At 38.9% G+C, this 23,202-nt stretch overlaps 1 protein-coding gene across 1 annotated transcript in view; it reads left to right on the forward strand.

The window, feature by feature from the left end:
* Window positions 1–20,535, forward strand: part of LOC308612143 (monocarboxylate transporter 1-like) — a 38,077-nt gene extending 17,542 nt beyond the window's left edge. Inside the window, exons 2-5 of the mRNA XM_081224442.1 lie at window positions 9,863–10,123; window positions 11,152–11,295; window positions 14,361–15,227; window positions 19,365–20,535. Of these exons, the coding sequence (XP_081080568.1) occupies window positions 9,907–10,123; window positions 11,152–11,295; window positions 14,361–15,227; window positions 19,365–19,618 (1,482 nt within the window). The 5' untranslated portion in view covers window positions 9,863–9,906 and the 3' untranslated portion in view covers window positions 19,619–20,535. The remainder of the gene's footprint in view (window positions 1–9,862; window positions 10,124–11,151; window positions 11,296–14,360; window positions 15,228–19,364) is intronic.
* Window positions 20,536–23,202: the final 2,667 nt, after the last annotated feature.

The following is a 23,202-nucleotide window of genomic DNA, read 5'->3' on the forward strand; positions in this document are numbered from 1 at the left end:
GTTCAAGCCCTGGTCTGGGAAGATCCCACATGCCGTGGAGCGACTAAGCCCATGTGCCACAACTACTGAGCCTGCACTCTAGAGCTCTCAAACCACAACTACTGAGCCTGTGTGCCACAACTATTGAAGCCCATGTGCCTAGAGCGCATGCTCCACAACAAGAGAAGCCACCGCGTGAGAAACCCGTGCACCGCAATGAAGAGTAGCCCTCGCTCACCGCAACTAGAGAAAGCCTGCATGCAGCAACAAAGACCCAACACAGCCAAAAAAATTAAATAAATAAATTTAATTAATTAAAAAAAACCTGATATTGAAATCAGAAAAGGACAATATGAGAAGGGAAAATTATATTTCCAAATACTTTATGGACACATTTCAAAAAATCCAAACAAAATATTAACAAATTTAACTTAGAAATGTATTAAAAAGATGTATATTGTGACCAAGTTGGGCATATTCTTCAAGGATGAATTCATCCTTGAATTCATAGGAATTCAAGGGTGGTTTAATATTTAAAAGATCTATCAATGTTACTCACTACTTGTATAGATGAAAGAAGACATGCCTTGTGAAGGTATTATGAAAAAAAAAACAAACCTGAATTCAATGGTCAATGGATTTAAAATAAATTCTTAATGAACTAGGAATAAAACTTCCTAAATCTGATAATGTATCCGCCAAACTCTGGAGTAAATACTTTTCTTGATGATGAAACACTATATACATTATTTTACTTATTAAGTAAAATGAGGGTTATTTCAGCACAAGCACTGCGATACCATGAAAATCGATCTGAAAACTGAGACAACTACTAAGTGACTAATGAGCTGGTAGCATGTACGACGTGGATACGCTGGCACAGGAATGATGCACGTCCCAGGCAGGAAGGAGTGGGGTGGTGTGAGATTTATCATGCTTCTCAGCACAGCACGCAACTTAAAACTTATAAATTGTTTATTTCTGGAATTTTCCACTTAATATTTTCAAACCACAGTTGACCATGGGTAACTGAAACTGCAGAAAGCAAAACTGCAGATAAAGGGGGACTACTGTATACAAAAATCAATTGTAGGGGCTTCCCTGGTGGCGCAGTGGTTGAGAGTCCGCCTGCCGATGCAGGGGACACGGGTTCGTGCCCCGGTCCGGGAAGATCCCACATGCCGCGGAGCGGCTGAGCCCGTGAGCCATGGCTGCCGGGCCTGTGCGTCCGGAGCCTGTGCTCCGCAACGGGAGAGGCCACAACAGTGAGAGGCCCGCGTATCGCAAAAAAAAAAAAAAAAAAAAAAAATCAATTGTAGTGGTACTTCTGGAATGGTGGAGTAAGGTCCTCTGAAATTCTGCTCTTTCATAAGAGCAATAAGAACATTGGCAAAAAAAAAATCAACTTTTCAAAACTCAAAATTAACCAGTGGCTTGCAATAATCCAAAGAGAACGTATTCAAGAAACAACTGAATCTCAGAACAGCAAGATTTGTGGTGGTTTTTTTTTAAATTAATTTATATTTTATTTTTGGCTGCATTGGGTCTTTGTTGCTGCACACGGGCTTTCTCTAGTTGCAGTGAGTGGGGGCTACTTTTCGTTGCAGAGCATGGGCTCTAGGCACGTGGGCTCAGTAGTTGTGGCTCAAGGACTCTGTAGAGCACAGGCTCAGTAGTTGTGGTGCATGGGCTTAGTTGCCCCAGAGCATGTGGGATCTTCCTGGACCAGGGCTCGAACCCGTGTCCCCTGCATTGGCAGGTGGATTCTTAACCACTGTGCCACCAGGGGAGTCTGATTTATGGTGTTTTAACATGATCTATTCCAGTTCTCATCTCCCCAACTCTAGTAGAATTGAAACAAAAAACCTCACAATAATAGTAGCCATGAAAATCAGCAGTGTAGTGACCACTGGTGGGGGCAGAATTGTCTGGAACCTTCAAAAAACCTCATTCTTAGAGAATTATCATTATTCAACATGTCTGACAGTTTCCTCGAAGCCCCCACTCACAGGGCTTGTCTTTCTTTGACCTGATTCAGAGCTTGCTCAGTGCAAACAGCTTTTTCCCCAGGACATTTGTTGAAAACAATCAGGGGCAATTATTTAAAATCTCAGCTGCCTGAGTTGGAAAAACAACTGGGGCAAACAAAAAGCTGACCAAACACTTCAAAGCAAAAACTGGGTAGTGAGATGTCCATAGAGGGCTTTGAAAAGCTCTGACATATTCCCAGGATGCTAGAAGGTCATGCACGTGTGCACACTGTGCCCATGCTCAGGAAATACCTGAGAAGGCCTGAATCTCCCTCCTCTGACTGAACTTGAAGCTCTATACAAGCAGGAATTGAAAGCTAAGGCAGAAGTGTAAGCTGCCTGCTGGAGAATTGAAAGCATGCCTGAACATACACATAATACCCTTTGGTGAAGTCTGGGAGATATACTGATTCAAGGCATTTTAAGGAAATTTTTGTCCAATCATTGGCTGATCACTAAGCTAACCAAGCAAGATTTCAATAGCCACATATGACAAAAACTACAAACTTCACAGAATTTATTTAGGAAATTCATTAAACAAACAAAAGGCAATAGGAGTAGTATCAACATGAACAACCAGTAGCAATAACAACTAGCCCTGCGGAGAGAGGGAGCCTGATTTCCACAGTTGCCACATCATTTTATTTTATATTTTTAAATTAATTTTTATTGGAGTATAGTTGCTTTACAATGTTGTGTTAGTTTCTACTGTACAGCAAAGTGAATCAGCTGTATGTATACATATATCTGCTCCTTTTTGGATTTCCTTCCCTTTTAGGTCACCGCAGAGCACTGAGTAGAGTTCCCTGAGCTATACAGTAGGTTCTCATGAGTTACCTATTTTATACATAGTTTCAATAGTGTATATATGTCAATCCCAATCTCCCAATTCATCCCAACCCTGCTTCCTCCCTTGGTGTCCATACATTTGTTCTCTACGTCTGTGTCTCTATTTCTGTTTTGCAAATAAGATCATCTATACCATTTTTCTAGATTCCACATATATGCATTAATATATGATATTTGTTTTTCTCTTCTGACTTACTCTGTATGACAGTCTCTAGGTCCATCCACGTCTCTACAAATGACCCAATTTCGTTCCTTCTTATGGCTGAGTAATATTCCATTGCATATATGTACCACATCTTCTTTATCCATTCCTCTGTTGATGGACATTTAGGTTGCTTCTGTGTCCTGGCTATTGTAAACAATGCTGCAATGAACATTGGGGTGCAGCCACATCATATTATTTTAAATGTCCAGTTTTAAACAACAAAAACAAAAACAACAAAATAAGTGATGCACAAAGAAACTGGAAAGTATGGTCTATACACAGAGAGAAAAGTCATTTAATAGAAACTATCCCCAAGGAAGCCTAGACATTGGACTTACTAGACAGAGGCTTTAATTTAGGTATTATAAATTTTTTCAAAGAATTAAAGAAAACTATGTCTAAAGAACTAAAAGAAATTATGAGAACAAAATCTCACCAAATAGGGAATATTTATAAGAGATAGTTATTACAAAAAAAGAAAAGAGCCAAATAGAAATTCTGGAGCTGAAAAGTACAATAACTGAATGAAAAATTTGTAAGAGGGGCTCAAAAGCAGACTTGAGCTGGCAGAAGAATCAGTAAACCTGAATACAGGTCAATTGAGGTTATCAAATCTAAGGGAAAAAAAGAAAAAAGAATGAAAAATAAATAGAACTTCAGAGACAAAGACAAAGAGAGCATTTTGAAAGCAACAAGAGAGAAGCAACTCATCACAAACCAAGTATAGGGCTTCCCTGGTGGCGCAGTGGTTGAGAGTCCGCCTGCCGATGCAGTGGACAAGGGTTCGTGCCCCGGTCCGGGAAGATCCCACATGCCGCGGAGCGGCTGGGCCCGTGAGCCATGGCCGCTGGGCCTGCGCGTCCGGAGCCTGTGCTCCGCAATGGGAGAGGCCACAACAGTGAGAGGCCTGCGTACAGCAAAAACAAACAAACAAACAAACAAACAAAAACCAAACCAAGTATATTCAATAAGAGTAATAGCCGATTTTTCTTTAGAGACCATAGAAGCCAGAAAGCAATGGGACAAAATACCCAAAGTGCTGAAAGAAAGACTGTCAACCCAGAATTCTATATCCAGCAAAATTATCCTTCAAAATGAAGGGGAGATTAAGACATTCCCAGATAAAAACTGAGAGAATTTGTTGCCAGCAGGCCTTCCCTACAAGAAATACCTAAGAGTGTCCTTCAGGCTGAATTGAAAGGACACTACACAGTAACTTGAATCCACATGGAAAAAAATAAAGAACACCAGTAAAGGTAACTACATAGGTAAATATACAATAAGACAGTATGAATGTATTTTTTTCTTTTTTCTACACAGTAACTTGACTCCACGTGGAAAAAAATAAAGAACACCAGTAAAGGTAACTACATAGGTAAACATACAATAAGACAGTATGAATGTATTTTTTCCTTTGTAAACACTTTTTTTCCCCTTCTACCCGATTTAAAAGAAATAATTATACAATTTTTAATGGGCTTATAGTGTATAAAGATGAATTTGTAAGACAATAGTGTGAAGGAGGAAACTGTACAGGAGCAAAGTTTTTGTATACTATTGCAATTAAATTGGTATTAAACTATACTAGACTGTTTTAAGTTAAGATGTTAATTGTAATCCACAGGACAACCACTAAGAAAATAACAAAAAACATAGTAAAAGAAACAGCGAGGTAATTAAAGGGGCACACCAAAAATATCTATTTAACATAAAAGAAGGCAGTGATGGAGGAATAGAAAAACAAAAAAGACATAAGACAGAGAAAACAAATAGTAAAACAGCAGACCTAAGTCCTACCTTATCGGTAATTAAATTAAATCTAAATAGATTAAGCACTTCAATCAAAAAGCAGTGATCAGCAAATTGGATCCAACCCTATGCTGTCTACAAGAGGCACATTATAGATTCAAAGACACAAACTGCTTTAGAGTATACAGATGAAGAAAAAATATGCCATGCAGACAGTAACCAAAGAAACCTAGGCAAAATAGACTTTAAGACAAAATTGTTTTAGACACAAAGACATTTTATAATAATAAAAGTTCAATCCATTACGAAGACATAACAATTATAAACATACATACACCTAACCACAGAGCCCCAAAATAGATGAAGCCCAAACTGATGGAAATAAAGAGAGAAATAGACAATTCAATAACAATAGTTGAAGATTTCAACAGAACTTCAATAGAATAACTAGGCAGAAAATCAACCAGGAAATAGAAGACTTGAACAACCAAGTATGTATCAAGTATAAAGCAAATAAATCTAACAAATATCTGTAGAACATTTTACTCAACAACAACAGAATACACATTCTTCTTAAGTACACATGGAACATTTTCCAGGATAGACCATCTATTAGGCCATAAAACAAGTCTCAGTACATTTGAAAAGACTGAGTATGTTCTCTGATCATAATGAAATAAAATCAGAAATGAACAACAAAAGAAAATTTGGCAAATGAGCAAATATGTGGAAATTAACAACACATTCCTAAATAACCAATGGTTCAAAGAATAAATTAGGGGCTTCCCTGGTGGCGCAGTGGTTGAGAGTCCGCCTGCCGATGCAGGGGACATGGGTTCGTGCCCCGGTCCGGGAAGATCCCACATGCCGTGGAGCGGCTGGGCCCGTGAGCCATGGCCGCTGAGCCTGCGCGTCCAGAGCCTGTGCTCCGCAACGGGAGAGGCCACAACAGTGAGAGGCCCGCGTACCGCAAAAAAAAAAAAAAAAAAAAAAGAATAAATTATAAAGGAAATTAGAAAACACATTGAGATGAATGAAAACAAATTACAAAATACCAAAATTTCTGTAATACAGCTAAAACAGTGCCTAGCAGGAAATTTATAGCTGTATACATCTATATTTAAAAAGAAAAAAAATCTCAAATCAATAACTGAAACTTTGGGGACTTCTCTGGCAGCACAGTGGTTAAGAATCCACCTGCCAATGCAGGGGACACAGGTTTGATCCCTGGTCTGGGAAGATCCCACATGCTGCGGAGCAACTAAGCCTGTGTGCTACAACTACTGAGCCTGCTCTCTAGAGCCCGCGTGCCACAACTACTGAGCACACGTGCCACAACTACTGAAGCCTGCATGCCTACAGCACATGCTCCGCAACAAGAGAAGCCCCTGCTCGATGCAACTAGAGAAGGCCCACGCTCACCAACGAAGACCCAGCACAACCAAAAGTAAATAAAATAAAATAAAATTTAATTTAATTTCCATCCTGTTGGGAAGAAGTCTCTAAAAAAAATAATAACTGAAGCTTTTACCATAAGAAACAAGAAAAAAAGGGTAAATTAAATGCAAAGTTAATAGAGGGAAGGAAATAACGAAGATTAGAACAGAAATAAATGAACTAGAAAGTACAAAAACAGTAGAGAAAATCAATAAAACCAAAAGTTTGGTTCTTTGAAAAAATCAATAAAATTGACAAACTTTTAGCTGCACTAACCAAGAAAAGAGATAGAGAGAGAACTCAAATTACTAAAATCAGAACTGGAAGAGGATACATTATGTATAGTGAAGAATTAACCTTACCAATAGAGAGGTTTGGCCTTTGTCCTTGGCTACTGGAATATGATCTCTAGGTCTCTGAAGAGTCCTGCCTGATAAAGAGTGTCTTTGTTTGCTGGGCCCTTTAGCTACATTGTCTTATTTCCAATCTCTGAAAGAACTGGAGACTAAAGTATTAGCCCCTGGTAAGGGCTCTAGTAAGGGCTGGATACTAAAGGTCAGTACTCACGTGAGCAGTATGTGATCAAGCCCTACTAAATTCTAGACACCAAAAGCTTAGGTGAGTTTCCCCAGTTGGTGGTACTCTATATTGTCACACATTGTAAGTGGGAGAAGGTAATGCTATCCATGACTCCATGGAAAGAGTATGATCCAAAGCTCCACACTTGAACCTCTCCCAGACTCTGCCCTGTGCATCTCTTCCTGTGGCTGATTTCAACCTGTGTCCTTTCCCTGTAATAAATCATGAATAAAATAGCTTTCAGTGAATTCTGTGAGTCCTGTTGAATTGCCAAAACTGTTTTGGAAACCACCCCACTCCGCACCGCCTGACCCCCGCTGCCTAAATTTGCAATTGGTGTTAGAAGTGAGGTCAATTTTGTGGGGCCTGCTCCCTCTAATAGTACTGTTGGTTAAACTCTTCATGTATCACTACTAACCTTATAGAAATAAAAAGGGATTACAAGGGCTTCCCTGGTGGCGCAGTGGTTGGGAGTCTGCCTGCCGATGCGGGGGACACGGGTTCGTGCCCCGGTCCGGGAGGATCCCACGTGCCGCGGAGCAGCTGGGCCCGTGAGCCATGGACGCTGGGCCTGTGCGTCCGGAGCCTGTGCTCCGCAACGGGAGAGGCCACAGCAGTGAGAGGCCCGCGTACCAGGAAAAAAAAAAAAAAAAAGGGGGATTACAAAGGAATACTATGAACAATTGCAGACCAACAAATTAGATAACCTAAATGAAATGAACACATTTCTAGAAAGGCACAAACTATCAAATGACTCAAGAAGATATAATAGACAAGCTGAATATACCTATAGCAAGTAAACATAATCATCAACAAACTACCCACAAAGAAAACCTGAAGCCCAGATGGCTTCACTGGTGAATTCTATGAAATATTTAAAGAACTAAAACCACTCTTTTACAAGCTCTTCCAAAAAACAGAAGAGGAGGGAACACTTCCCAGCTTGTTCTTTGAAGCCAGTATTACCCTGTTACCAAAACCAGACAGACATCACAAGAGAAGAAAACTGCAAACCATTATCCCTGGTAAATATGGACGTAAAAATCCTCAACAAAATATGAGCAAATAGAGTCCAACAACATAAAATGGGTTATATATCATGACAAATTGGGACTTACCTCAGGAGTGAAGGAATTCATAAATGGTTCAACATATAAAAATCAGTCAAACCATACCATATTAATAGAATAAAGGCCCCAAACTACAAGATCATCTTCATAGACACATAACAAACCATTTGCTACAATCCAATATCCTTCGCGATAAAAATACTCAACAACTAGGAATAGAAGGAAGCTTCTCAAACTTAATAAAGGGCATCTACAAAAACCCACAGGTAACATCATACTTAATGGTAAAATACTGAAAACTTCCCTGTAAGGTCAGAAATAAGACAAGGATGTCCGCTTTCACCACATGCACTGGAGGTTTTATCCAAGGAAATTAGGCAATGAAAGGAAGATGTAAAACTATCACAGATGACATGATTTTGTAAATAGAAGATCCTAAGGAATCTACACACACACACATATATATATACATAAGTCTATTAGAACTAATAAATGAGTTTAGCAAATTTGCAGGCTGCAAAATTAACATACAAAAATCAATTGTATTTCTAGACACGAGCAATGAAAAATCCAAAAGTAAAATTAAGAAAACAGTTCAATTTACAATATCATCAAAAATCATATTCAGGAATAAAATTAATTGCTAATGGGTACAGGGTTTCTTTCTGGGGTGATGAAAATGTTCTGATATTAGTGATGATAGTTGTACAGTTTTGTGAATATACTGAAAACCACTGAAATACAAACTTTAAAAGGGTGAATTTTATATGTGAATTATATCTCAGTAAAGCTATTATTTAAGCAAATCAATCGTGTCTTTATAAACCAGCAACTAACAGAAAATGATTTTTTTTAATTACCATCTACAAGAGTAATAAAAGCTACCTTGGAATAAATCTAACAAAAGTTGTGCAAACCCTGGGAATTTTATAATTTTATAAAGCTTTTAGAAATTTTACTTCTATAAAAGTTTTATTTAAAAAACCTAGTCTTGTAGCTTCTTAAGCAGAACTCTTCCTAAGAGTTGTTTTTTTTAAAAAAAATCACTACAGGATCACTTTCTAAATTATATTTGAAATGTTTAGATTAGTTAGAAGGTGAGCTATTTAAAAGTTGATTTCTATGGATAGGAAGGTAGGATTTGTATTAAAGAGTAAGGAATAATAAAATATGATATTGTCATTGTTGACCTGTACAGTATTAATACTGTACTACATCATTCCAGGTAATGTTAGGGTGGCCAGAATGAGTATGATAACATATTGTTGGAAGGTTTATTTTGACATAAAATAGAAGCTGATTTAAGTAAATCAAAGGAGAACTTAATTTCTCTAAAGTAGACTGGTAAACCTTTTGGCTCTCAACTTCTCCCACCTGCTAGTAATTCATAATCACATTGTATTTCTTTTTCTAACTATGTTTTTCACTAATGCTGGGGCTTAAGAAGAAAAGGGGAAATCTTTGGTTTAAAACTACTAGTCTCTGATATCAGGGTTCATTTTTTTAAAAAATATTTTATTTATTTATTTATTTGGTTGCGCCCTGTCAGTTGCAGCAGCCGGGCTCCTTAGTTGTGGCATGTATGTGGGATCTAGCTCCCTGACCAGGGATTGAACCCAGGCCCCCTGCATTGGGAGCATGGAGTCTTAACTACTGCGTTGCCAGGGAAGTCCCTCAGGGTTCATTTTGCAGGTTTAAACAGTATTGGTCAGCCATCGTTTAGGAATCTTTCTAGTCACGTATTAGTAAAAGAATACCTTAAATCTAAGCAGCTAGATGAAAACCCAACTTTACTGAGCTAACTTTCCAGCCCGTTAAATGAGAATCTAATGCTTGAAATGACCTTTTATTTAGAGAATTGCTATATGCCTTTATTTATTTATTTAATAAATGTAAGGGATTTTATGGGAGTGCTTTGTTACTGACCTACTTGTTATGTACTATTTTAATTTCATACCCTTTAGATATTTGGATTTGAACTGCATTTTAGAATTCATCTTTACTTACAATGCCACCATCAAACGGAGGTCCAGTTGGATACACGCCCCCAGATGGAGGCTGGGGGTGGGCAGTGGTTGTTGGAGCTTTCATTTCCATTGGCTTCTCTTGTGCTTTTGGCAAATCTATTACTGTATTTTACAAAGAAATTGAAGAAATATTTAAAGCCAGCACCAGCGAAGTGTCATGGTTATCTTCCATCGCGTTTGCTGTCATGTATGGTGGAGGTAAGTACTCATGACCTGCTCTTTTAACTTTCAATGGGTAGACAAAAGCTCCGTAGTAAGTGCTTTTTGTTCTTGATGGCTTTATCAGTGAGATATTTGAAATGTTAGTTCTTGGAGTTATGTGATTAGAGTCATGTTTTTCATTGTCTTTAACAATAAAAGCTACATAGCAGCTGTGTGCTCTGTTAGGTCAGTTATAAAATGGTGTCATTATAAAGGATAACTTTCTTTAAAAATGTGTTTTGTGTTGACTGCTGGGTATAGAAAGGTAATTGATGTTTGTATTTTAATCATATACCCTGTAAGCTTGCTAAACTCTTGTTATTTCCAATAGTTTATTGGTAGATTTTTTTTCAAACATTTTTGATAGACAAATCTTCTGCAAATACTGATAGTTTGGTTTCTCCATTTCCTGACACCTTTTTCCCCCCTGTCTTACTGCTGGCTCGGACCTCCAGTATAATGTTGAAGAAAAGAGGTGATGGTAGGCATTCTTGTTTTGTAGTTCTGTTTTGGTTGTGTTGTTGTTTTCTGTGAGAAATAATACATTTTAGCTAGTTTGTAAATATGCCCTTAAGTCAGAAGTTTGATCAGACTTGCTCATAAATCTCATTGTTCATGTGTGTTTGCTCTAGATGACCATCTAAAAATTTAAAACAAGCAAACTTGCTACGTATATGTGGATAATATCCTAGATACATGAAGAATCCTGTAAACACTTATAATCAGGGTATTTGCAGCCTCTTCTGCCTTAAAATAATTAGATTATTGTCTTGCATACTTTAGTTAAAACCCACCTAATATGTCCTAGATATATAGAAAATGTACAATCAATACTATATGTATTCCATTACACAGACCTGTGACTCTGAAATAAAGATAGAAAGTAATATTCCTTACCACTGTCTTCTGTTTTATCTGTTTATTTTCTGGGGTGGCATCCTGTCATGTTGGTAATGTCATATGCAGGTGTGGATGTGAGGGCTGGGCTTCTCCTCTATATGACTAAGCTGTTTGTTCTCTCCTAGGTCCTATCAGCAGTATCCTGGTGAATAAATATGGCAGTCGTCCAGTTATGATTGTTGGCGGCTGCTTGTCAGGCTGTGGCTTGATTGCGGCTTCTTTCTGTTCCACTGTGCAGGAACTTTACTTGTGTGTCGGAGTCATTGCAGGTGAGTTGCTACTGATGTATTTTCAAGCATTAATTTTTGTGTGGACTATTTATACCATTAATTTGCCAATTCTTTTGAAAAATGAAAGTTGTTTGTTAGAAAAATTACTAGGTCACTATTTTTGAGAGCTGTTGATATGTTAATTTAAAAAAACCAAGTCTTTAAAGAAAGTTCTGGCACTTAATGGGTGATTATTTTTATTGAATGAATAAATTGAAAGAGATTCTTTCCTTTCTTCCTTTCTTTCTTCCCTTCCTCCCTCTCTTTCTTTCTTTCTTTTCTTTTCTTTCTTTTTTTGTTTTAAGAAAGAAGATAGTGGTGATAGGTAAAAAGTTGTTGAAAGGGGGGTCATTAGCTATTCCCACTCATTTCCCATTCTACCCAAGAAGGAATTGGCTCAAATTTGAGAAAGAGAGAATGTCAGATACAAAGCAGTTTCTGATAGAAAAGACAGATACATTTTCAAGGGATAAAGTGCATGCATGAGGAAACCCCCTTTCTAATAACTAAATTAAGAAAATAAAATTGCTGAATATAAATACAATCGACACCCATAGCTCTACAGTTCAGATTAAACTACCATTAATATTTTGATGCCATATCCACTCACTTTTCTATGCACACATAGAATTTTTAGAACAAAAAGGGATGAGATTAGTGAAGTCAAACAGAGAAAGACAAATATCATATGATATCACTCATATGTGGAATCTAATTTTTTTAAATGATACAAATGAACTTATTTACTAAACAGAAACAGACTTACAGATATTGAAAACAAACTTATGGTTACCAAAAGGGAAAAGTGTGGGTGGTATAAATCAGGAGCTTGGGATGAACATACGCACACTACTATATATAAGATAGATAACCAATGAGCACCTACTTATAGCACAGGGAACTCTATACTCAATATTCTGTGATAACCTATAAGAGAAAAGAGTCTAAAGCAGAATGAATGTATGTATATGTATGACTGAATCACTTTGCTGTATACCTGAAACTAACACAGCACTGTAAATCAACTATACTCCAATAAAGTTAAAATTTTTTTAAAAAGGGTGAGATTATGTATAATGTTTGTAACCAATTTTTTCACTTAATAATACATCATGTATTATACATAGTTTCTCCATCTCAGTAAATATACTTTAGCAGCGATTATTTTTTCATGGGATAGATGGATATACCATAATTTATTTCACCATTCTCTAATTGAAGGACATTTAGATTGTTTATATTTTCACTCTTAATAAACAGTATTTGCATGATAGTGCTTCTGTATGCATCTTTGTGAAAATGATAATTTCCTTTGGATAAATTTGTAGAAGAGCAATTACTGGGGAAAAAGCGTTTTGATATCATTGGCCAAATACTCTTTTGGAAAGGTTATAATAATTTACAGTCCCACCTGCAGGACCTGAGATAATGCCAATAATGGGTATTATCTTTTTGGATCTATACTTTTACTACATTAATTAAATTTTTAAACATTTAACTATTTTAACTCATCTGGATTATTTGAATAACATAAGGAAGGAATAGAACTTTATTTGTTCCCATGTGATTATTCAGCCTGTTCATTATTTCATTTATTAATTCACTCAACAAATATTTATTGAGTCCCTAACTATATGCCAGGCACTGGTCCAAGCTCTGTGGGGAGAGCCAACATGACAGGCAAGATTCCTGCTGTTTAGTGGAGGGAAGCAGACAATACGCAGACCAACAAATAAATGAATAAATAAGAAAAATATTGGGTAGTAATAACTGCTTTGCAAAGACTTAAAACAGAATTTTGATAGAGAAGGATTGAACAGTCCCTTAAGGGAAGGCTTCTCAGAGGTGGTGATTTTAAGTTGAGATCTGAATGAAAGCTAGGAGAAGGCTTTGTGAAAATCTAGAACAGTTACACTTAGCACAAGTAAGAATAGACTGAGATGAGGGCAGGGAGGTAGGTTAGGGCCAAATCATGGGACCTCTAAATCCAGAGTGAAAAGTTATGGACGGGCAGTCATTAGAGAGATTGAAATGTGCAAGCATCCTAACCTGGTTTACCTATTAGGGAAGCAAGATTGGGAGACCATTTAAGAGGTTATTGGGATAGTTACTGTCCCAGCCCCATTAGCTGAAAAATCCATTCTTTCCCTATTAATTTAAATGTATCTTTTGGTTCTGTTTCTGGACTTTCTGCCCACTTTTAGTAATCAGTTTTTCTAATTTTGAATAAGTGCCACACTATTCTAATTACTGTAGCTGTACAATATATTTATATCTCTGTTAGGGTAGGCCCACCAGTTATTTATCCTTTTCCAATAGTTCTAATGCATTTGTTCTTCGGGTGTATTTTAGAGTCATTTTACCCCATTAGAAAAATAAAACACATTGAAATTTTCATAGAAATTTCATTCAATTAATGGGTTTACTAAGGTAGTGTTAGCATCTTGACAATGTTGTGTTTTACTATCCAAAAACAGTTTCTCTCTCTCCCTCCCCCTCCCTCTCTCTTGCTTCCCTTCCTTCTGCCCCTTCTCCTATCTTGCTTTCTGAATTTATAAGATTTATCCTCTCTCCTTTTTGCTTTCAATTCCCTATTCCTCAGGAAAGCTAAAATTATGAAATAAGACAAAGGATCTTACATTTATTGTTCTTTTTGTTACTAAAGGAAAAAGAATTATGTTTTAAAATATACATTTTTTAGGGACTCCCTGGTGACCCAGGGTTAAGACTCTGTACTTCCACTGCAAGGGGCCTGGGTTTGATCCCTGGTCGGGGAACTAAGATCCTGCATGCCACATGGTGCGGCCAAAAAATATATACATATATATATATATACACATATATACATATATATACATTTTTTATATTATAAATCTAGTATTTGCTGCATAAAGAGACTTTATGTCTGTATTTATTTGATAACAGTCCACTTAATGACCTACTAGTTATAATAGCCTCTCATGATTTTGACCTCTTTCCACTTCATTTCTTTGCCTAGTTAATTAATTCCAAATATGTTTCTGACATTTATTGGAGTATGTGATTCTTTTTTCCCCTCTCGCCAGGTCTTGGGCTTGCCTTCAACTTTAATCCAGCTCTGACCATGATTGGCAAGTATTTCTACAAGAGGCGACCATTAGCAAATGGACTGGCCATGGCAGGCAGCCCTGTGTTCCTCTCCGCCCTGGCCCCCCTCAACCAGGCTCTTTTTGCTGTCTTTGGCTGGAGAGGAAGCTTCCTAATTCTTGGAGGCATCCTACTAAACTGCTGTGTGGCTGGAGCCCTGATGAGACCAATAGGGCCCAAGCCAACAACTGCAGGGAAAGAGAAGTCTAAAGAATCCCTTCAGGAAGCTGGCAAATCTGATGCAAACAAGGGGGCAGGTGATGCAAATACAGAAGTTAATGGCAGAAACCCCCCAAAGGAGAAACAGTCCGTTTTCCAAACAGTTAACAAACTTCTGGACTTATCTCTATTCAAACACAGAGGCTTTATGCTGTACCTCTCTGGGAATGTGATAATGTCTTTTGCGCTGGCTACACCTTTAGTCTTTCTTAGTAATTATGCCAAGAGTCAACATCACTCTAGTGAGAAGTCTGCCTTCCTTCTTTCCATTCTGGCTTTTGTTGACATGGTAGCCAGACCTTCTATGGGATTTGTAGCCAACACAAAGTGGATAAGACCTGGAATTCAGTATTTTTTTGCTGCTTCTATTATTGCAAATGGAGTGTGTCATATGCTAGTACCCTTATCCTCTAGCTATATAGGGTTCTGTCTTTATGCGGGATTCCTTGGATTTGCTTTTGGGTGGTTTGGCGCCGTATTGTTTGAAACGCTGATGGACCTGGTTGGATCCCAGAGGTTCTCCAGTGCTGTGGGATTGGTGACCATTGTGGAATGCTGTCCTATTCTCCTGGGGCCACCGATTTTAGGTATAGTATGTCTCCCTATTTCTATGGTTCTATTAACATAAAACAGGCAGAGAAGATTAGGAAGGTGATAGAAAGCAGAAATCAGTGAGCTGCTTGATAGTCTTTCTTCGCTTCTGTACCCTCAGTGCTGGCACAATGCTTGGTACAGCGTAATTTCTCAAATACTTAATAGAAGTGAATCATCAAGCTGAAAGAGGAATAAAAAACTATTACACACTTAAGTATGTATAATAATTTTTCCTGATAAAAAACCTAACATGTTTATTGTAGAAAAATGTATAGCCACCTTTAACATACTGTTGGTGATTTCTTTTTAATTGTGGAGTTTATCTCAGCAGTAATATTTAAAATACTAACAATAGGTACCAGGTGAGGGCTAACAGTATACCAGGGACTGTCCTAGTCATTTTCTATATTCTGTCATATATTATAAGTCTGTGATGTAGGACAATTATTGTTCCCGCTTTATAAATAAAGAAATAGAGGCTTCTAAAAGTGAAATAACTTGTCCAAGATCACACAGCTAGTAAGTGACTATAAAACTTGATGTATTATTCTCTTAAGAATGCTAAATGGTGAATGGATAAAGAAGATGTGGCACATATATACAATGGAATATTACTCAGCCATAAAAAGAAATGAAATTGAGTTATTTGTAGTGAGGTGGATGGACCTAGAGTCTGTCATACAAAGTGAAGTAAGTCAGAAAGAGAAAAAAAAATACTGTATGCTAATGCATATATATGGAATCTAAAAAAAAAAAAAAAGGTTCTGAAGAACCTAGGGGCAGAACAGGAATAAAGACACAGACGTAGAGAATGGACTTGAGGACACGGGGAGGGGGAAGGGTAAGCTGGGATGAAGTGAGAGAGTGGCATGGACATATATACACTACCAAATGTAAAACAGATAGCTAGTGGGAAGCAGCTGCATAGCACAGGGAGGTCAGCTCGGTGCTTTGTGACCACCTAGAGGGGTGGGATAGGGACAGTGGGAGGGAGATGCAAGAGGGAGGGGATATGGGGATATACGTATGCATATAGCTGATTCACTTTGTTATACAGCAGAAACTTAACACAACACTAAATCAATTATACTCCAATAAAGATGTTAAAAAAAAAGAATGCTAAATGGTTTACATTTTAAAATTATTATTAATACAAAACACAACAATTATTGGGACTTCTGGATGTGACTCATGCTTTTGAGATTATGTACTATAAAGGAAGGAAGGATACATAACTGAAGATCCACTACTGACCTGTCCACCCTCACTCCTCCCTATATATACCCAAGGAGATTCCAAATCCTGTCCATTTTTGCTTCCTAAATCTCTTTCTAATCTGCCCGTTTTCTCTCCATCACAACCGCCACTCATCCAAATCTCCTATCTTCTGTCAGTAGCCTTCTAATTTTACCCATATCCACTCCAGCTGTTCTTCATCTCAGAACACTCCAGTTGCTTCCCACGTTCTCAGGGTGAAGGTCAAATTCCCTGCTGTGGCCTACTAGGTCCTGCGTGGCCTGGCCCACCTGTGTCTCCAGCCTCATTTCCCACCACTCAGTTTGCTCTGTGCTTCTCCTCTCACACCCTGTGCTTCCTCCTACCAACTGCCTTTGCACTTGCTGTTCTCTGCCCTGAGCCTTTTCCCATCTCCCTTCTCCTTGATAACTCCCATCCTCCTGTAAGTCTTGGCTAAGTTTACACTTTAAGAAAAGCCTTCCTGGGCTTCCCTGGTGGCACAGTGGTTAAGAGTCCACCTTCCAATGCAGGGGACACAGGTTCGGGCCCTGGTCCGGGAAGATCCCACGTGCCACAGAGCAACTAAGCCCGTGCTCCACAGCTACTGATCCTGCACTCTAGAGCCCACGAGCCACAACTACTGAGCCTGCGTGCCGCAACTAATGAAGTCCACATGCCTAGAACTCGTGCTTCGCAACAAGAGAAGCCACCTCAATGAGAAGCCCAAGCACTGCAGCCAAGAGTAGCCCCTGCTCGCTGCAACTAGAGAAAGCCCGCGCACAGCAACAAAGAACCAACCCAGCCAAAAATAAAAATTTTTTTAAATTAAAAAAAAAGAAAAGCCTTTCTGACCCTACTTGCTGGTCTTAAAACCCCTATTTTCTGCCTTCAAACCTTCCTTGTAGCACTTGTCACAGTCTGTGTAGTTATTGGATTAACATTTATCTTCTCCACTGAGCTGTGGATGTTACCTCCTTTGCTCACCCTTAACTCAGGGCCTAGCAGACCCAGGGCCGTGTGTATATTTAGAGAATCAATAAGTATTGCTTAGTGCATGATGCCCTGCATTGGAAAACCATATAGAGTCATATTTGAATTGGTCATTATGTCCTTTATATGGGTAGTATTTTCCAAAGTTTATTTCTTTTATTTATTTATTTGGCTGCGTTGGGTCTTAGTTGTGGCACACGGGATCTTCATTGTGGTGCTTGGGCACCCTAGTTGTGGGGCATGGGCTCCAGAGCATGTGGGCTCAGTGGTTGCAGCACGCGGGCCCTCTAGTGGTGGCTCGCGGGCTCTAGAGCGTGCAGGCTCAGTAGTTGGGGCGCGCAGACTTAGTTGCCCTGCGGCATGTGGGATCTTAGTTCCCTCACCAGGGATCGAACCTACATCTCCTGCATTGGAAGGTGGATTCTTTTTTTTTTTTTTTTTTTTTTTTTTTTTTTTTTAAGTTTATTTATTTATTTTTTTAATTAGTTTCTGCTTTATAACAAAGTGAATCAGTCATACATATACATCTGTTCCCACATCCCTTCCCTCTTGCATCTCCCTCCCTCCCACCCTCCCCATCCCACCCCTCCAGGCGGTCACAAAGCACCGAGCTGATCTCCCTGTGCTCTGCGGCTGCTTCCCACTATCTATCTACCTGACGTTTGGTAGTGTATACACGTCCATGCCTCTCTTTCGCCTTGTCACAGCCCACCCTTCCCCCTCCCCATATCCTCAAGTCCATTCTCAAGTAGGTCTGCGTCTTCATTCCCGTTTTGCCCCTAGGTTCTTCATGACATTTTTTTTTTAAATTCCGTATATATGTGTTAGCATACGGTATTTGTCTTTCTCTTTCTGACTAACTTCACTCTGTATGACAGACTCTAGGTCTATCCACCTCATTACAAATAGCTCAGTTTCGTTTCTTTTTATGGCTGAGTAATATTCCATTGTATATATGTGCCACATCTTCTTTATCCATTCATCCGATGATGGACACTTAGGTTGTTTCCAGCTCCGGGCTATTGTGAATAGAGCTCTTAACCACTGGACCACCAGGGAAGTCCCTCCAAAGTTTATTTCTTAATACTAGTTTGAGATACTAATAAATTTTACTATTACAAGGATTTCATGGCCAAAAAAAGATTGGAAACACCAAAGTAAATAAGTTTCTTTACCTCATAAATAAGTAAATAAGTTTCTTTACCTCATAAAGCCTTTAATAGAAAAGACTGTGTCATTTCCAAATTTACTTGACTTTGGAAACACTAGGGAGTATCCTGTAGCACAGAAGTTATGGTGCAGGCCTCAGAGTCAGACTTGGTGGGTTGAAAGCCAACCTGTTTCATTTACAAGCTTTGTGACCTTGGATGAGTTACTGAAGGTTTCTGTCCTTCGGTTTTTCTGTTATACAATGGGGATGATGCTGGAACCTTCCTGTTGTGAGGATTAAGCACTTAGAATGGTGGAAAGGTGTTGCTGTTAGTTAATGTTTTAGCAGAGGATGAGTGTTCACAGGAATGCCCTTTGGGAAATGCTGATGTCAGAGAAAGTGCATTGGCCTGGGAGACTGGAATTAGCTCTATGGCCTTGGGCAAGACTACTAAACCTCTTTTGAGCAACAAATTTTTCCATTGAGTATTGAGAGGACTGACTCTAGGTGGTCTCTAGGACTTTCCCAATTCAAATTTGCCAAGATTTAATTATTTTCAAGTTGCTAAAGATAACAGAATACACAGGGCCATCCAAAATCAGTTGACATCATAAACAAAAGATCAAATAATTTTGAGCAGTTTCTGTTTAGACTTTTATGAGCTCTTTGAGTGGATCCTTAAGCTTTATTTGGGAAAGGTATAATTGTTTACCCACATAACTTTTTTTTTTTTTTTTTTTTTGGACATCCTTAGGTCGTCTCAGTGACATATACGGAGACTACAAATATACATACTGGGCATGCGGCATAATCCTTATTGTCTCAGGCATCTATCTCTGCATTGGCATGGGCATCCATTATCAACTTGAGGCAAAAGAACAGAAGGCAGAGGCGAAGCAGAAAAAGGAAAGTAAAGAGATGGAACCAAAAGAAGTTATTAAAGCTGCAGAATCTCCAGAACTGAAAGGCACAGAAGGAGGACCCAAAGAGGAGAAACTTTCAGGCTGAAGTCAGGGATAAACAGAAGCTTTGGACCAAAGATACTTGAAAAATTCTACTGAATCATGTTCTACTCTTGGTGCTTACAGTGGATAGTGGACATTTTTGTGGAAGTCATACCAGGTGTTCATTGATAGAACTTTTATTTCCTTCCTTTACAACAGTCATAATAAATATGTCACGTCCTTTAGGGGCAGGGGATTTGCAAAAGGTGACAGAAGGAAATAGCTTTTATTTGAAGTCATATTTATTAAGGTATACCTTAAATACTGTACAAATCCCTTTTATAAGAGTAAAGTTTAATGAATTTTGACACAGGTATTTTGTCAAATAACTACCACACTAATATAGAATATTTCAAACAGCCAAAATGATTCCCTTCTGCTCCTTTGCAGTTAATCCCCTCCCCTTAACTATAGCCCCTGGCAGCCACTGATCTGATTTCTGTCCCCTATAGTTTTATCTTTTCCAGAATGGAATAAATGGAATCACATAGTATGTAACTATGGCACAATAGTATATATATGGTCTTTATCCTCAGTTCCTGGTATACAGCTCCTAGAAGCCTTGGAATCTCTGGAGTGATAAGAGTTTCTTTTGCATGCTAATTAGGTGACTGGTGGCTGGAGACCCCTTTCTTAACTTCTAGGAGCTAGTCTCCAGAAAGGCCAAAACATGATTAGAGGGTTGGAACTTTCAGCCCCATTCCCTGACCTCTGAGAAGGGGAGAGGGGCTGGAAGTTGGGTTCAATTATTAATGTCCAATGATATAATCAATCATGCCTATGTAATAAAACCCCCTAAACTACAGAAAGCTTCCTGGCTGGTGAATACTTTGAGGTACTGGGAGAGTAGTGTGCCCAGAGAGGGCATGGAAGCTCCCTACCTCCCCTCCCCATCATATTGTACCCTATGCATCTCTTCCATCTGGCTGTTCTGAATTGTATCCTTTATAATAAATCAGTGAACGTAAGCAAAGTGTTCCCTGAGTTCTGTGATCCATTCTAGTAAATTATCAAACTTGATGAAGGAGTCATGGGAACTCCCAATTTATAGCTGATAGGTCACAAGTACAGGTGGCAACCTGGGACTTGAGACTGGAATCTGAAGTGAGGGCAGTCTTGTGAGACTAAGCCTTTAAATCTGTGGAATCTGACACTAACTCTGGGTACTTTATGTCAGAACTGAATTGAATTGTAGGAAACCTAGTTGGTGTCTGGAGAGTTGGCGAAATGGTTGTTGGTATGGAAATAACCCACACGTTTGGTGTCAGAAGTGTTGTGAGTAAAGCAATTGGGAGTAGCCTTTTGTGTCTGGCTTCTTTCACAATAGCATAATGTTTTAGGGTTCATCCATGTTGTTGTATTTTTCAGTAGTTCATTGCTTTTTATTGCTGAGCAGTATTTCTTTGTATAGATGTACCATAATTTGTATATCCATCCACCAGTTGGACATTTGAGCTTTGTTCTAAGTAAAGATGCTATAAACATTCACATAGAGATCTGTGCAGACATATGCTTTCATTTCTCTTGGGTAAATGCCTAGGATTGAAGTTGCTGGGTCATATGGCAAGTGCATGTTTAACTTTGTAAGAAACTATCAAACTATTTTCTCAGTAGCTATACCATTTGATAATCCCACTAGCGATGTATGAAAATTCTAGCTGTTCTACATCCTTGTCAGCACTTGGCATTGCCAATCTTTTTAACTTTCCCGTTCTAGTTGGTATGTAGTGTGTGACATTTCCCTGAACATTAAAGATGTTGACCATTTTCCCATGTGCTGTCCTCCGTATATTTTTAGAGAAGGTTTTTTTTGTTTTTTGTGTTTGGACTGTGCTGCGTGGCATGTGGGATCTTAGTTCCCTGACCAGGGATTGAGTCCGTGTCCCCTGCAGTAGAAGTGTGGAGTCCTAACCACTGGACTGCCAGGGAATTCCTGAGAAGGTTTATTTTTTAATCCTGACATTTAACAGTCTTAAAAATATTTAGGTGCCTTGAGGTTTTGTCCTTCAAACTCTTTAGGTGACTTTTCCTGGCATATCTGACAGTGAAATGAACAATATATTTGAACATCCTTAAATGTGTGGCAGTGTATTTAAATAGATGGTTATGAAGTCTAATAGCATGGAAAGATCTGTCTGTTATAAGCATGATACAATGTTATGTGAAAAAAGCAGAACACAAACTAGATAAGTATATATAATATACTCTCAGGGAAAAAAAGAGGAAAGAGATAAACACAAAATTCCAACCATACTTGTGTTGGAATGGTGACTTTTTCCCTATATTCATTTTCCTTAACGTGAATGTGATTGTGATTTTCACTAATAACAGAGGAAAAATGAATAGATTTGAAATAGAAGAGTTCTGACAAGAGGCACTTATCTCCTAAGAAAATAAAGCTAATGATTATTATAAACCATTATCTATTTGTTTATCTTTAAGGGTTGCATTCTGGTGAAAGGGAGGCGAGTGTGACATGGAAGTTGAGAGCACAGAGCATGAATAGCCTCAAGGCATGATTTTGCTTGTCCTGGACAAAGCTGTGGAGGGTAGAGTCAACAGGCCACCTGTGGCAGCCATCATTGCTTCCCTCCTGGAGACAGTGCTCTTGGGGACAGCATTCCTGTGGTTCCCCTTCCAGTCATCATTCAGCTGCAAATGCATGTTTAACTCAGGAAGCCAGAGCATTCCGCACTTACCCATATCACAGCGTTATGCTTTTGAACATTATCTTACTGAGATCAGCATCAGAAAAAAGTACAGTGAGGGACTTCCCTGGTGGTCCAGTGGGTAAAACTCTGTGCTCCCAATGCAGGGGGCCCGGGTTTGATCCCTGGTTGGGGAACTAGATCCCGCATGCATGCCACAACTGAGTCCGCACACCACAATGAAGATCCCACATGCCGCAACTAAGACCCGGCACAGCCTAAATAAATAATTTTTTTTTGAAAGAAAAGGGTACAATGATGTCACAAAAAGACAGGGTGATGTGGACCAAAGGAGGAAGTCTACATTTCCATACATTCACTCAACAGATATTATTGACATTTACCCTACGTGTCAGTTCTAAGCAGGGTTCTAGGCATTGAAGATTCATTCTGTGTTCCACAGATCTCACTTTCTGGTAGGGGAAGGCAGACAGTTAACAGTAAGTTGGAAGGAAAACAGCAGTTTTCAGAATAGAGGAATGGTTAAAAGATCAGCCTTCATTTATTCATTCATCTAAGCAGTGTTTTTTTTTGAGTATCATCTATATGCCTGACTATTTGCTGGATAGAGGGGATAACGGTGAACAAAGTCCAGTTCCTGGAACCCCCAGCCCCTAGTCTAGTGGGGAAGGCTGCACAGTAAGTGCTGTGACGGGACAGCACATGAGAAGGTACCTAACTCTACCTGGGAGGGTCTAGAAAGCCTAAAAGTACATCAACTCTGAGTCTCATAACAGAAGCATAATATAATTGTTGTGAGGATTAAAGTGCCCAGCATATGGTTTTAGTCATTTTAATAATGAAATTGGGGCTTCCCTGGTGGTGCAGTGGTTGAGAGTCCGCCTGCCGATGCAGGGGACGCGGGTTCGTGCCCCGGTCC

Source organism: Mesoplodon bidens (assembly GCF_964165515.1).
Source record: "Mesoplodon bidens genome assembly, chromosome: 2".
Taxonomy (NCBI): domain Eukaryota; kingdom Metazoa; phylum Chordata; class Mammalia; order Artiodactyla; family Ziphiidae; genus Mesoplodon; species Mesoplodon bidens.